Raw genomic sequence first — 16,401 nt, forward strand, 5'->3', positions numbered from 1 at the left:
ATTGAGTTAATCCTCCCTTCGCTCTGTTTCTGTCCTGCTAACATTCAGAGGTTCAAGAAAACTCGGCACGACCATCGCTGGGGAGTAAGGTTGCATGCTGAAATTTTGCTTGCAGAGCAGGCTCTTCTGTTGCGCCATTATGCGTTCAGACACTCAGAGAGTGGCTGTATTTGTTATTGTGGCATTTCTTCTTTTAGTTAACTCATGGCTGTTTTTGCAGCTTACTTTGAGAGAGAACCTGTAGGGTGTTTTTGTGTTCAAGAGCTGTTGGTTTAGATTTTGTTTCTCCTTTTCTTTCTTTTAGAGATCAACATTTTTCAAGTTTATGTTTTTTTTTATTTTGTACTTCATGTGTAATTTTATATGTATAAAAGTGCAACATTTTGTGGATAGATTATGCTTTTATTGTGTACTTGAACAGGAAGTCTAATCCTTCAAGTCATTGCATTCTCTCAGGATTTTCGTCATGTTTACGTCAGTGTAAACAGTTTAATGCATGCTAATGTCTACCATGGTACGTCATTTGACATTTTAATGGCTGTCCGAAGCATTTATTTAAATTATCCTGGACATTAATGAAACAATAGCGTCCTTTAGAGACACAAATTAAAAGCCTGACGTTACAGCGACGCCAGTCAATTTTCTGAGCGTCCTTTATTCACCCTTAGTGGATAATAGTGGATAATAGGTAAATACTGACGGCGGCGAGCAGGTGAGTGCTTCATGTCTCCGACGTCGCTCTGTCGGCCTCCGTGTATGGCAAGCCGTTAGAAACAATAATACCCCGTATATTAACGTGTTGTAAATAGCCGGATGCGACGTTTGTTCTCGCAGCCAGACTGAGTATCTCAACGGCTTGCCGTGCCTGCAAAGGTGTTAGCCTGGCTGAGGCGATGCGTGGGTCGGCTGGAGGTGAACATTTGGTTTAGTGACCTCCGCTGCCGCGCCTCCACGGAGACGACGGCCGACCTTGAGGACTCCGTCATGGACCTGACGCGGCTGGCTGTGGATGCTGGCCAGTTCATAAACCGAGCTGTTCAGGTAAATGAGGAGAGACAGCGCTCCACATGTCCACCTGCTTTATTAAAATAAACTTGAGTCTCCCGTTGCTGTCGACAATAAGGTCGTTTTGTCACATTGCTCCAGTACACCGGAGAGAGCCTCGGCCAGGCGGAAAAGACCGAGCTGGACTCCGGGCTGGAGGAACTCCTGGCTCAGGCGGACGCCACCAAGACCTGGACGGACTCGATCATTTCTCAAACCGAGGTGCTACTGCAACCTAGTCTAGGTGAGAAATTATCAATTTATTGTGTATTGCTATTATTTGGGACAGTTGGAACAGTGGTATATGTAAGTAAGCTCAGCAACATAAATCAGGAGACGAAAAAGTGTTAGATAAATCAGAGTCTCCCCCAGAAAATGTGCCAAGATCGGTGGTAGACCAAAATCTAATTATCTAATAAGTTTGTGCGTAAAATGTGAACATATTTTGTATGATTATATTCTGATTTAACAGGAATTGGTATTTATTCAGATTAGAGTAAAAAGTGTGACCGATACAGAGTATTAGGGCCATACTAAGAAAAAAATAAGCCATATTACCAGAAGCAAAAGTCGTAATATTATGACTTTATTCTCGTAATACTACTTTATTCTTTATTATTTTGACTTCTATATTACTTTATTCTCATACTTTTATTACTTTAAATTATTCTCATAACAGTTCTTACTTAAAATCATAGCCTTTAGAATGGATGGGTAATTGTTCAATTGACTTTTGTTGGCTACCAAAAAACCCACAGTGGTCACTAAAATCAATTGAAACTGACAAAAGCAACAATAACTAAAAATTTACAGATAATCAAACCTTACTTTTGAACTTTGAACAACATAATTTCAAAGAATAAACAAACAATTTTATTAAAGTTGAGCAACTCACCTTACTGTTCATGTAAAAAGGAAATGGTCCTCCTACGTCTCTACTACACGAGTAACTAAATATTTTGTCTATGAGGAATTTGTTTTACTAAGAATTTAGAGCTCAACAAGTCAGTTTCTGTAATTCTGTTTTTGTTTGTTTTTCATGCTGATACTATTTAATCAATTCGAGCAATGCTGAAATTGAAGGCACAGAACCGTCACTCACATACATGCACACATGGTAGAACATCTGGAAAACCGGAAAGGTAAAATCATAACAGACACACTTTGCAAAATTTCTGTGTTCCAGTGCCGCTCAGGCGGTCTTTCAGAGAGATGGGACCATAAATGTATCATTAAAAGATGACTTATGATGATAAAGTATAAAGGATTCATCACTTTGTTTTGTTTTTTTTAAAAAAGGAAATCTGCCTGATCAAGAAAAAATACCAAAACAAAACATGTGTTCAGTGGTGATTTGATGCAAATAACTAAGCAGCTAATAGCAATATATTTACTTTATGAAAAATAAGACTTGAGCTAAATTACCCACATTTTCTTTGATAATGTGTCAGGAAAAGAAAACATACATGTACATATAAACATTGAGTCCTTAAATGCATAATCATAAATATAATTGTAGTCTATGTAAACCTCCTGCAGGGCTGTGAATCAGTGTTTGCCCTCTACCCCATGCATCTTCTTTGAATTAGTGTGTTTGCTCTTACTGTAATTGACTCGTATAGATGAATAGAGTTGGGGGTTTTTTTGCTTTCAATTTCTTCAGCTAATAGAGTTATAAGTGGACGTGGTCTGCTTTCTATCAGTAAAGTGGCCTGTTGGGCTGCCAAGAGCATTAAAGACAAAGCTTCATAAAATGTCAATTCTAATTTTCAGAACTCCACTGCAGAGCTTTATTGTTTTTATGGAGAAACAGGAAAGCAGACATATGCCAATAAGGTTATTTATAGTTAAGTGTCCTAAATGTCAGTATCTATAAAAAGAACTATAAGAATAAATTATTTCTAATGGGGTTTTTTTGTTTTGTTTTTAACCCCTGACATATAGGAGCTCGATTAGAGGACCGCCTGTACGAGCATCTGGAATGGAGCGCCCCTCCTCGACCCCATGCTCACGAGTTACTGGGGGATCAAATGACCCAGGCTGGGCTGGAGATCGGATCGAACACACCCTACGGTGAGTCTGCATCTGTTTGCACCATTTGCCTTCTTAACTTTTGCCCTTTTTAGGTGGATATGATATGTTATCAGATTTTTCTTTTTTTTACAATTGATATTACGTTAAAATGTCAGATTTTGGCATTTGACGCAGTTCAATTTCAGTAACTTGGAAAGGGGGAAAAATATATTTTTTAAAATAGTAAAGCTGCAACACCCTGGTTGCACGAGCGTACAAACTTATAAAATAACACTGTTGAAGCAGGCTTTGATTCGATTTCAGCATTCAGTCTGATTTGGCAAGAGTTTATCAGCTTCCTGCATCTTCATTTGGCTGCATTTCCCCAAGTTACCTTTCAAAGGTTCTCCCCAATCTACCAGACAGCAATTAAATCTACTCCTCATCAGGTGATGTCTCAGATTTTCTGTCAGGTTTACTTCTGAGCTCAGTCTGTTGTGAAGCTGAACTGTACCTCTGCTGAAGTCATTCTCCTGTTGGATAGTGACATTTACTGTTGTCTTTGTATCAAACTTCCCATTTGGATTTGTGATCAAAAAGCTAAATGTGGTTTTATCAAACCATAACTAATTTTTCCTCAGAGTTTTGGGAGATTTCAAATGTTTCCTTTGGAAAACATCCCTTTATCTCCATCAGTGTTGATGTCAAGCTCTGACCAGTTTCACTCTTTTTTTTTTATTCACATTAGTAAGGTCTGCACACTTGTACAAACAACTATAGCAGATTTTTTGCTTGTGTTTTGTGGTTTTCTAATTTATTTTTATTTTATTTTTTTTGCTTAATAAATTAATTACAAAGGATATGTATTTAAGTCCAAACAAGTTAATACAATTGGCAGATGGACATTTTTCTTCTGTCTTGAAGCAGTAATACAATTTTGAAAAACCAAACTACTTCTGCCAGCCATGTAAATGTGGGCTTATCTCTGTAACACTAAAGGTTGCAAAAGCTCTGAAATTGTGTATCCTGATCTCACACTGACATCATATCAACCTGGTGTTTTTATCCACTGAATGTTTGCGTACAGGAACAGCTCTGATAAGGTCCGGCGAGGTCCAGAAGCAGCTGGGAGAAGCCGAGAGGAAGTTTGCAGAATGCACAAACATTCACTTTCTCACCCCGCTGAAGAGTTTCACAGAGGGTGAATACAGAGCCATCCAGGTGAAACGCACCTCTTGTCTCTTACTACCTCTCCTTTGCTATCAGCCATTTAAGGCGTTTAGCTTCTGACCCAGTTTCATTGTAAACGGTTTAACAGAATGAGCATAAGATGTTGGTGAACAAGCGTTTGGACTTGGATATAGCCAAGACCAGGCTGAGGAAAGCGCATGAAGCAGACAGAGAGGCCCGGGTGAGCTGCAGCTGTAGTTTACCCCAAAGTGTGGGATACTAAAAGTAAAAACATGACAATTTTCTTGTAACATTGTAACATCCTCTTTGACCTGTATCCCTTTTTTTTTTTTTTTTTGCCAGAACCTGAATGCGAACCCGTTGGATGATGACTACCTGTCTCACGTTTCCTACATGTTCAGCTTCCTGCGTGTTAAATGGCTTAAGGTTCGATTCTTTTTGAAGAAACGTGAACAACAAAAGAGACAAACGTTATAATTTGGGCTTTAACATATTTATTTTTATGCTTTCTCCAAACAGATATGGGCTCAGGAAATCTCTCAGGTACAAACATCTCTATCTTTAAGCTCAATCAGATAGTGTGCTTCTGCCAGTTCTGACAGATTAGTTGATGGAAAATAGACCCTCACCCTCACCTTTGTGACATTTTTAATGTCACAAACAGAAAATGGTGCATTGTTATGAAATGGAAAGAAAAGAATGAATGGTTTCCACATTTTTACAAAGACAAATCTGAATGTCTTTGTAAAAACTTTCAGATGTTTTTACTTTACCTTTCAGTAAAGGTGGATTTATCAGAGTAAAGCCACCTTTACTCTGATAAATAAAAATAGAACACACTACCATAAAAGCTTACCTATTCAAGCTGAAATTACTCAGCTTACAATACTTATCGGCGCTGTACAAGTATTGTATTGTAATCCCTGTTGTTAAATAACAACAGCGGGTTCAGTACTCCAGGTCAGGTGAAGTAGAGAACTTTGGTTCATCTGAAAGAGATGAAAGAGACTTTGGAGATATTTTCTCAGAACCAAAATAATTGATTTGAAGTATGTACGGTGCCATCTAACGAGTTGTGTTTGTGTACAAAGGCGGAGATGGAGCTGAGGATCTGTCAGAGTCTTTTCGATCGGCAGTCAGAAATCACAAGACGGGCTCTTGAAGGAATCAGCAACACTCATGTATGTTAAAACTAAAGGTGCACCAATTTATCGGCCAGCCGATTTATCTGTTCCAATTTCCTTAATTTTGGGAGATCGGTGATCAGCCGATTTTTACATATGAAGCCGATATTATCCGCCGATTTTATCTAGCTTGGCAAATGTCTAAGAATCAACCACTGTCCTCTTTTGTGCTCTGGTGAGAAAGGTTTGATTGATAGACCTGCCCACCAAGTTATGTCTGCATGTTTACAATTAACAATAGTTACCCCACTGTTGCCAACTCAACAACTTTCTTGCTACATTGCGCAACATTTCAGACAAAAAAAAAAAAATGGTATCGGCTAAAATCAGAATCAGCAGGTTAAGCTTTTTAAAAGATTGGTAATCGACGACCGGCCAGAAAACTGCAATCAGTGCATCCCTAGTTAAAACAAACCCTAGACAGAGTATGTGTGACCATGTTTCTGTAAGCGTCTGTACTATTCAGTGTCAAATGTCGCGTTGCCCATTTCTTTCCTCAGATCAACCACATGCGGAGCCTTACGGACTTTGTGGACGGTCAGGCGTCATTTTTCGCTCAGGGCAACCAACACGCTCAGGAACTGCAAAGACAGATGTCCAGGTCTGCATTTATTATTAACAACCTCAAAAGAAGAAGTTTCATCATGTGATAATGATAACAACTGTTGTATTTTAATAACAACAATGAAAACTAGGCCTGTAGAACTTCTTAGTCAGGTGCAGTAGTGTGCAAAGGTTTTGGACCACCTCTAATTTTTTATTTTTTTTACTTTATTTCTAATGAGCCAAACCTCCTTGAAAGCTTCTGATGTGAAAATAGTACTCAATGATTTCTAAATGTTCTTTAATGCTTAACTTGCCTTTTACACATTTATATTCAAATACATGACTATTTTCAGATGAATTTATTTGTTTTAGGTGTTTTTGCTTAACTTACAGTCTAAAGAAATATTCCTAAAAAAAAAAGACTGGTTGCTTGAGAATTTTGTACTAAATTTGGATTTATCTTTCCATGAGTATGCTTGAATTCCCACATTTTACCATAAATATCAATTTGTAAGACACTCTAATATCAGGTGATTTTGTTTTATGATCTTTATATTCACATTTTTCTCATTTTACTTTCAGGATTCGAGCTGTCTTTTGCTCTAATAACTGGCAATCAGCAGTTAATAACGAGCCACCAATCAGCAGCCATGTTGTCGGTGAGCCTGTCGGGTTGGATCAGGTCACTGCGGTTCCCAAAGTAGTTCGCCAGCTACCAGACTTTGACCAGGACTCGTGGACTCTTGCTATCGGTCCAAAAACTGAAACAGATCTCTCTTCATCTGATCACACAAACAACAACAACAACAACAACAGCGCCTTCAGTACTTCCGGTCAATCAAGCGGTCACCAACCAGCTGTTAAAAATCAGTTATTGACAGACCAAACATTTGATCTTGTATTTACATCCAGCCAATCAGATGAGCTTTCTTCACCCAGCAGGACAAATCAGGGAACAAACAGTTTGCCTTCTGCTGTGAGAGACTCTACCCGGACTTTCAATGCCACTTTTACCGATGGTGCCGCTAGTTTCACAACAGCAGTCGCGTCGCCTCCTCCTCAAGGAAGTACCATCCAAAATGAGACTCAGACGGGAGACGCCGTAGCTGCTGACATCACAGCATCCACTGATGTGGTTCCTGATTCCCAAGCAGCCAATGAAACTCATGAGCGGCCAGTCACCAATGGAGAAGATGTCTAGTTGGGGTTGTGACAATTTAGAGCACTTCACAGTTGGTTCTCACAATATCATATATAATATAATAATATAATGGAGCTACTGCTCTATTTAGAGGACTCAAACATTAGTTGTGCCAAGCTGGGTTAATTATCCTTATGAAGACTCCATCGTAATTGTAAAAGTGCTTGTTTTAGAGGGCTCATGTCATCGTTTTTACAACTTTTTTTTTTCTCAGTTGTGTTTTGGATAGTTATATTCATTTCAACGTCAAAGACAAAGCAGCTGGATTTTTCCAGATGTTGCAGAGGGAACACAAAATTGACACATGTGCCACCCAAGAAGATCAGAGTGACACCAAGGTCTTCAGCTAGGATGCGAGTTCATAAAGCAAAGATTTATATATGGATTTGTCCAGTGAGGAGATGGAAGTCAGCAGAAATATTGTCAGAGAGTATTAGCTTGAAGACCTAACTGACCGGCTCCTTACTCCAAGATTTAAAAGTGCTCTACAGCAAGCATGTGCATTTCTGCTCCAGCTTTGACCAACATTGTCACTATGATGCAAATGGGTGTCAGCAAATACAAATTTCACGACTGTGTCGACAGCTATAAAGTGGTTGTGTAAAAAATTAGAGATAATGAATGAAATTGGCTGAAGATCTCATTTTTCTACACATAATTAGCCTCTGTTTTAAAGGGGGCTTCCCATCTGTCATGGAACTAAAATTATGTTAGTCTGCCTGCAGCTAGTTATCTTACAACATGTGTGGTCATATAAAGTCACTTTAATCCAGTTCTACAAATGGTGACTGGAGGGGAAGTTTAAAATGCTCATACAGAATCTGTCATTCATTTGGCTCGGACACTGAAAAAAGTTGCTGCTCCAAATAATTTTTGTGGAGAACATAGAGAAGATTTAATAAGATTGGAGACATCAGCAAACATTTCATACTTTCATCAGTGGTAACATCTGAGGTAAAACAACTCTTTGTTGCATGAGAAACTTTATGCTCACAAACGACAGCTGCTGTCACCATGATGGTCAGCCTAATGACTCTACTAGAGCTATCTGTGGTAGAGACAGCTCTACTAGAGATAGTAAAACCTTAAAACCTTCCACAGGCCCAGGTTTTTTTTAATGCAATTATAAGTGTATAACCACTTCAGACACGCGATTTCATAGGCTTTTGTTGCGTCCAAAAATAAAAAAATTTAATTACCCGTTTTGACGAGCAATAGAAAAGCTGATGATCATTTTTGTATATTTAACAATGTTAAGATTTTGAGCTTTTCTTGCTCTAAGTTGATGATGATACAGTATTTGCCCTTTAGCCTTGATTTAGTGCCAGAATAAATGAATTTAAATGTAGCCATATATAATAGATGTTTCATATTTAAGAGACAAAAAAAAACTGGGTTGACTGTTACAGTGTAAAGTGGAAACTAAGTCTGTATTTTCACAGACAATCACCAAACGTATCAAGTGTTGTGCCAATTGTACATGTGTGTAAATGTAGTTGTAGAGATTGTATCACTTTAAAGAGCTACTTACTGTATGTCTCTTCTTTACTCGTGTTTCTCTGAGGTGAGATTGTTTTCCATATGAAAGGCTCACTTGTGTTCATGTGTTGCAGAGCCCAAGAGGTGAAAACACGCTAGCCTCAAATGAATCTTTATGCTTCTTTACACACAAACTTGGCTCTTTCTTTATATATGTTGCCCAGTCATTTCTTTTCACCACTTTAATTTTCTTAAAGCCTCTTTTATTGTGAAATGGATAAAAGTTTCCATATCCAGATGTTGATTTTCTTCTGCGTTTCTGTTTTGTTAGGCCAATTTTGGGACCCTAAAACGGACATGCTGATGTAATCTCCTACACCAAAAGCAACACTTTTGTCCCAATGCACAAATATATCTGGGGCTGGACAGTAATAACATTTCTCCTCTAATGCCCGGCCTGTTGTGAGCCTGTGATTTAGTTGCTTCGTCGAGCTGATGTCAGCGCCAGCTTGGAGTCCGATTGGATTTTGGTAAAGATGAAGAAGCAAAACCTTTGGTGATGTCATACCAGAGCAAATCAAGTGTGACAAGAATCTTTCTTCACCAGCAAGGCTTGTTTCTGAGAACTCCTTGTTAAAAACCAGTTGCACCGCCTGGGTTCACATAGCGCACTAATGAGGTCTGTTAGAGTGCGACACAATCACTGGCTCGCATATAGAAACACCTAAATACTATCCAAAAAGTTCAGTGTTTGTTTCTCTTCTTTTTCTTCGCCTTTGCTTCTGGCTCCTTTGCCGTCCAAACAGATTGACTCGATCAGATGCAGAATGTGTGGCATCAATCTGTCATGAGCCTCTTGGCTCGCTAACATAGATGCTTGTATCACACCAATGAATACGCTTTCGGAGGCCCGAATGTCCAGCCCCCGCTTGGAGTCACATGGAATAATGTCACTTTCTCTCAAGTGACTCGCTAAACAAGAATAGAAGCTCCTCAATCTGTCCACGGTTGGGTGTATTTTCCCACTACCCTGAAGCAACAAGTCCCTGTCACTCTTCCAACTACTTTTCATGCTTCCGTAATGTAACGCTTTCCGTCAACAGATATCAGAGCCATCCTTTGGCATGGTCTCGCAGAGCATCATACAGGAAGAAAAAGGAAACTAAGATAACTCAATTTCCTTAGCTCAGACAAAGGAAATTGCTGGGATGTTTCAACTCTATTCTTCTATATTTTTGCCAGGTCCCAAAGTTCTGCACGCTGACCTGATTTTTGCTAACATGCTCATATGCTGCATCTTTGAAATGTTGCACATGTTCTAGTGCTGTATCCATAACTATTGCACTTTATTGGGCTTTTATGTTGTAAACAATCTTAAAATAACTTAAATTGCAAACAGAAAAAGAGCGAAGTGGTGTCAGTATGTCCGTATTTCACCAATGAGAGAAAATCTTACTCTTCATAACGTGTATGAATTGTATTTCGGCCCGTTTCAAATGATTGATTTCTGCAGTAGAGAAATTTAAGAAAATCCTCCCTCCACTTATTCAACAGAACACAAAAGGCGAAATGGTTGGGGAAAACCCATGTGCAAAAAAGAAAAATGTATCGATGCAGACGTACTTTTTACATGTATATAAATATTATATTTGGACTCCCATTCAGTCGTGCTTTGTTGTGATAGTTACAATCACTAGGTCAAGAACTGAGTCATTTCAACAGATTTAGACCTTGCTTACCCCACTTTCCATTAGCAGGCTGCGTTTTAACAGTATCTTTATTGTTTCCGTCCCTCCCCATCCTACACACAGGGGGACGAGCGGGGAAACACCCAACAAAATACCGCACAGTAAATGGCGTGTGCTGGCTCAGTTTGTCGTGTTAGCACGCGGTTTTGTTCGCCAGTGAGGTCCCGTTGATGGTTTACATCTGCTGTGAGTTCTGCCTGACAACTCCTATTGTCCTACTTTGTCAGAAAACGCCACATCTGTTTGCTTCCAACTCCCCTCCTGCTCTGAGAAAGTTAAAAAAAAAAAAACCAAGGAGGTACTTACAGTAAACATTTTACTGATATTGCATCTGTTAATTGTTCTCTCTTTACTTTTTTTTCTCCATCTCCTTCACTTGTCTCTTTTTCCTACTGGTTGCCATGTGGGAAGCGTTTCCAGCTGAGCGGTAGGTGCGGCACGCAGGTGGAGGGTGGAGGGTGGAGGGCGGTGAGCGGCGTCTGGCGGTTGAGGATAAATGTGACTCTTGTGGCTCAGAATAATTTGCTGGTCTAGGAGAAAACAGCTCATATGAACGCTTGTGTCCAAATGACACAGCGGAGCATAATTGTGAACTGGAAGACAGTCAAATGGTTTCACAGTTTTCCACAAATTAAGATCAGTCAGACTGGATGATGGATGTGCACTTTGACTAGGCCATGAATCTGAATTGACCCTGATTATGTCACTATAAATCTGAGCGTGTGTGTGTGTAATCTTGTTAACTCAGACTAGACTCCCTGTTGCTGCTGAAGCATCAGAGTAAAAAGAGCTGTATGTATGCAACACCAGGAAGTTAGGAAAATTCACAATTTTACCATGGAAAGTTTTTCGTGTTTTCCAGCCCGTTTCGTCCGCCTCTTCCTGCAGGTTGTCCATTTTCCTCAGATAAATCTACCAGCGTCGATCCGGGTTTCTCCCTTTACCCAGACGGCCAGGCCGAGGTGATCAGACACGCGTGCTGACGTGTGCAGCATGAGGAACAGGCTGCAGGGTCTGCAGGGAGACAAAGGTCAGGGCGCAGCGTGTCCTGCTCCTGCAGCTGAACACGCAGCACCTGCTGAACCGCCAGATCAAGGCCGGCGGGCCTCACAGAGAACGCAGTGAATGGTCACCTGTTGGCTCGCACGGTTGATCAACGTGGTCACCAGGCAACCGAGCTAAATGTAATGCAGGCCAGAAATAAAGTTTTAAACCTGCAGCTTAGCAACAATGTTTAATTTAAAGTGGCGAAGACAACGTTTCTGAAAGCCCAGGATAATAAAACCGCGGCGATGACGTGCTGTAGTTTTCTATTTGAGGAGCTTCAAAGACACAGAAAGAGCTGAATGTGAATTCTTACTTCTTGTTGGAGAAGCTTTTTTTTTGCACGAGAAAAATAAGATACATTTTAAATCAGTTCAGTTTTTAACAGCGCATTGTATGTACCCAGAACAGCAGGAGTAGTTTACATAGGTTTTTTTTCTTTATCTACTTTGCTGTGTCTTTAGATTGAAATTAAGATAGATTTTTATCAATTTGAAATAAAAAAAACTACCCCAATTGAGGTATGATAATAGCAGAGTTGTTTTAGCACTTTTAAATAAAGTGGGTTATTCAAAGAGAACGACAGCAACACTTCAAAACTAGACAGAAAACGAATAACAGTAGCGATTCATTGCTGACACCGAGTTAGTAAAGTTAACTTCAGATTTATTTATTTGTTGGTTCATTTATTTATTCATTTAAAAACAAAGTTTGGAGTTTGGTTAGAAATTTATTTGAACAAAACTCACACAGTCAAACCAAAAGTTATCAAACCCCCGACTGCATTTATATTAAAAATGATTTCTCACTTTACAAAGCAGCTTGTTACCGACTGGAGACGAAACGGGCGTCTCTTAAAAGCAACTTTAAAAAGAACAGAATAGCAGAGGACAAAAGAGAGTTGCAAATGTAAATCCCACCTTTACATTTACATTTGGTCGAATTTACATTTTCTTTTGAAAGACTGCATGAAAATTATTAATGCTCTTCTAAGCAATCAGCGGAAAATATTTTTATTGACTATTCAGAAACTAAACCCTACCTATAATTTAGCAGCCTAGCTTTGCTGATGAAGACCTCCTTGCCATCACCCTCATTTTTAGCTCCATTCACAGACTCTCTACCAGATTCAGATCATGAACTTGGCGGGAGTTCTTCCAAAGCAATATTACTTGCTGTCTGGAGAAACAAGTGACCTTTTTTTTTTGCTAATCTTTCTGTTTTCGTTTGCAAAAATAAAAAGTTGGAATTGTTCCTCCTGCTTTACTTCCCTCCGTCTCGTTTAGTTTACCCCAGGTTGCCTATGTGCCCTCTCGTGTCCACCCTCAGTCCTCATTCTCCATAATGCCCACATTTCCATGTCAGCGTGACTTTTGACTTTACCTCCATGGAAGCGTTACTCACCCACTCTCCACACACCCTCCTCAGGGTTCCCCCTCCTTCCTCCCTCTTGCTGAGTTTATAAGTCAGAAACGGCAACGTTTAGCTCACTGAGCAGAGCTTTACGCAAAGGGAAGGGGGAGTAAATGAGAAAACAAGAGCAGCGCGAGTAAATCTAAACAAAATTCACAGAAAAACAGAATTAACACAGTAGAACAAGAGGAGGTAGAGCCCTGTCATGCATGTGTTTAAGGTGTGGGGTGTGCTCTGTGTGCTAAGCGCTGCTGGTTCGTCTTTATGTGTGACTGAGATTGAGGACGATGACGGCTTTGCAGACAGCTACGGCAACGAGATTTCTCTGGACCAACAGCAGGGTGAGTTTTGCTTTGATTATTTCCCCTGCTGGCTGTTTTCACTGGACAGACTTAAGGATTATCATGTCTCCTTGGCAACATGTTGTCACTGATTTGGATTTAATTAAAATACAAATACTTTAGTTGATTTCTGAATGTGTACTATTATGTTTTTGGGGTTTTTTAAAGATTAACTGTAGTTTTTTTTTTTTTGCTTCTTTTCAACTTTTCAATAAACTTCAAGATAACTTCATTCATCTAAGGTCTGCTCAGTGGTGTTACATTTTAGGCTTTGCACTAATATGTTCAAATTAGGCATATATGGAGTACTGTGGAGTACTCATTACTTTTACAAATGTAGAGCCTTCTTAGAAAGTCCAGAGAATATCTAGCAACCCTGAATAGGAGTATCTAGTTTATATACTCTGGATCAACATTATTATATTCTTTTTTTTTTCTTTCTTCTTTTGCTCTTTCCTTTGGTTTGTTATTTTGTTTGCATTTCATTTTAATTAATGTAAAGCACTTTGAATTGCCTTGTTGCTGAAAATATGCTATATATATATATATATATATATATATATATATATATATATATATATATATATATATATATATATATATATATATATGTCCTTTGCCTAATTTGACAAATCTATTGCTTTTTCTCTCTTGTAAATATTTACATATATTGTGTTTTTTTCTAAATAGAAAGACCAGGTTTAATCAGTGGAAATATGCGTGGCATTTATTTGGGCACTCTGACCGTTAAGTGTTTATCAGAGAGACAACCTGTTTTTGCAGTGGTTGTTTTTTGTTGTTGTTGTTGTTGTTTTGTTTGTTTTTTCTAAAGCGGTGCCCCGAAGGTAAAAGCCTAAACAGTTTGTATCCAGGATGTGTGGGGTCTGCAGATATGCTACCTGCCCTTTTCCTGACCCAAGATACCCATACAAGCCCTGACGTGGAAGGAGGAAAGATCAGCCATGACCTTCCACTCTGGTTAATGATGACCTATCACAGAAAAATCCCAAAGATAACGTTAAGGTTTGTGGTTGAGATCAGACGAAATACAAGAAATTTCCAGGAAATCAACACTTTCAGAAGCAAATTTCTGCTCACAAAGTGTTCCGTCCATGTTCACCAGCAAATACGTGGCAATGGGTGGTAGGTTTGGGAGCTCACCAAGGAAACAACACCTTTTCTAATACGAAGTTTCTCTTTAAATCTACCTCCCCTCTTCTATGATGCATCTTAATCTACTAATACATGTTCATTTTGGCACATGGTATCATACAACCTTTACGGGTCTGTACAATTAAATCCTCCTGTGTTTTCCAGAGTCATCAAACACACCGTACCATGCAGGCCTCTCCCACTGGGACAAGCTTTTCATCGCTCTGGAGGACTCCCACATGAGGCAGAACATGCTGCTGGAGTCGGCGGAGCGGTGCTGCGGAGGAATGGCGCCTCTGAGGAGCCAGCTGGACAAGCTCCTCAGGGGGGCGTCGCAGCAGAGCTCGCCGGGTCAGGGGTCAGCGTGCAGGGCGCAGGCGGAACGCGAGGCTCTCGGGCTGCACCGCGGCCTGGCAGAGCTCCGCCGGGACGGGGCAGAGATGGAGAGGAGAATAAACGCCACCTTGCAGGCAATCCTGCGCGGCAGACACGAGGATGCGGCTCGGCTGAGTCGTCTCGAGGAGGCCGCGTCAGAAAGCAGGAGTGGCGGCAGCGAACACCAGCCGACTCAGAGGCCCGGAGGTTCGGGCAGAGCGTTTAGCTCGGGGGCGAATTCATTCCCGTCCGAGCTGGAGGGGCAGGATTTGTCCTCACAGGTGGACCTGGATATGATAAGAGGCTCTCTGGTCATCATAGCGAGAGACGTGCAGAGGGTTTACCTGCAGCTGAGCACGGCCATCGAGCAGGTGGGAACTCTGAGCAAGGGCAGAGGAGACACATGAACTGCCTGCAAAATAACTATATGCACAGCAAAAAAAAACAAAACAAAAAAACTGGCATTTTGCTTACTTTTTGTTTTTATATATATATTTATACGTCTAAGAGGTTGTTTTTGTTATACATGAGCTTGTATTTTTCTGCTGAGTACAACTCTGATGCGACATTAAGAATCGTGTGGGCTTGCTGTAATGAATAAAAAAATCAATTAAAAAGTAAATCGCCCTCGTGGAAAATGTTTCCTCCCTCCTTCCCGTCTAATTTCCAACAACAGCTCACGCACTCGCGTTTTTCATTTGTCTGATTGCAGCGTTTGTTGTTGTGTTGACCGCTAATACACTCAACCACAAGGAGACGAGGTTTTGGTCCGTGTGTAATTTAAGGCGTGTTTCTCCAGCTCGTTAGTTGCTTTAATGCAAAGAGGCCGCCGCTTGCAGTAGGTTACACACTGACGCCCATCCCTCCTCCAGCCTCACACTAGTACACACACACACACACACACACACCCCCACACACACCCACACCCACACACGCACGCACACCCACACACACACACACACACACGCCCACATGCCTGCGGGCTTGTTTATTGAAACCAACGTCAGGTTTCTGGAGGTACTTTCCTTGTATATTTTGTTTTGTTTTGTCTCCTGTCACTGGATCAGTAATATTTGATGTAGTTTGTATTTTTATAGAAACACAACAACATCAAAATGTATTTTGATTTTGTTTCACAGGGGATACAAAAATTGGATTTAAAAAATTGGCATACTTCCACAACGTTAATGGGGTGTAAGTCCAGAAAGGCGGTTAGTTCAGGGTCTTTGACGTGGGGTTCTGTCAGCTGCAGTAGTTTACTCAACTGGGATCTTCTGTTTGTAAAGATCCAAGCAAGCTGGAGGTCAAAGCCATTGGGTGGTCCGAGAGGGGCCTCAACCGAAGCGGCAGAAGCTAATGGCTAGTCTGAGAGAAGTCAAGAACAAACCAGATTTCTACAATCTTAAAAAAAAACTTACTTCCTTCCTAAATATTAGACATGTAACAATCATATTGCACAAGTATCTACGGATAAATCAATGAATATTTTCACAGAAGGAGGTTGGAGGTGATGAACCATCAGTGGTCTTTTTGGGTGAAATGCGTTCTGAGAAACCCACATTTCTCAGTCATTTTTCTTGTTTGTTTATCTTTGGTTATTTTTATTCATTTGATCAGCACAGCTGTCAACATCTGTTTTGTGCTCCACATTTGATTTATTTCAGGTTTCT

General features: G+C 40.2%; 2 protein-coding genes across 2 annotated transcripts; both read left to right on the top strand.

The window, feature by feature from the left end:
- Positions 1-434: 434 nt before the first annotated feature.
- On the top strand, positions 435-9,112 carry LOC116708660 (endophilin-B1-like). Its single transcript, XM_032546606.1, has 10 exons — positions 435-1,041; positions 1,147-1,288; positions 2,989-3,117; positions 4,145-4,278; positions 4,376-4,468; positions 4,591-4,674; positions 4,768-4,791; positions 5,340-5,429; positions 5,933-6,033; positions 6,561-9,112. Exons 1-10 carry the CDS (start codon positions 985-987, stop codon positions 7,177-7,179), a joined length of 1,473 nt encoding a protein of 490 aa, XP_032402497.1. The 5' UTR covers positions 435-984; the 3' UTR covers positions 7,180-9,112.
- Positions 9,113-11,848: 2,736 nt separating this feature from the next.
- On the top strand, positions 11,849-15,369 carry LOC116708669 (uncharacterized). Its single transcript, XM_032546623.1, has 2 exons — positions 11,849-13,204; positions 14,522-15,369. Exons 1-2 carry the CDS (start codon positions 13,069-13,071, stop codon positions 15,136-15,138), a joined length of 753 nt encoding a protein of 250 aa, XP_032402514.1. The 5' UTR covers positions 11,849-13,068; the 3' UTR covers positions 15,139-15,369.
- The last annotated feature ends 1,032 nt before the right edge of the window (positions 15,370-16,401 follow it).

Source organism: Xiphophorus hellerii, chromosome 19 (genome assembly GCF_003331165.1).
Source record: "Xiphophorus hellerii strain 12219 chromosome 19, Xiphophorus_hellerii-4.1, whole genome shotgun sequence".
NCBI classification, from domain to species: Eukaryota; Metazoa; Chordata; class Actinopteri; order Cyprinodontiformes; family Poeciliidae; genus Xiphophorus; species Xiphophorus hellerii.

Bases quoted from the DNA above. Each gene is read 5' to 3' on its own strand.
- LOC116708660 (XM_032546606.1), top strand. From the start codon at position 985: ATGGACCTGACGCGGCTGGCTGTGGATGCTGGCCAGTTCATAAACCGA. The intron at 1,289-2,988 runs GTGAGAAATTAT...CCTGACATATAG, and splicing joins GCTACTGCAACCTAGTCTAG to GAGCTCGATTAGAGGACCGC. The intron at 3,118-4,144 runs GTGAGTCTGCAT...GTTTGCGTACAG, and splicing joins CGGATCGAACACACCCTACG to GAACAGCTCTGATAAGGTCC.
- LOC116708669 (XM_032546623.1), top strand. From the start codon at position 13,069: ATGCATGTGTTTAAGGTGTGGGGTGTGCTCTGTGTGCTAAGCGCTGCT. The intron at 13,205-14,521 runs GTGAGTTTTGCT...TGTGTTTTCCAG, and splicing joins TTCTCTGGACCAACAGCAGG to AGTCATCAAACACACCGTAC.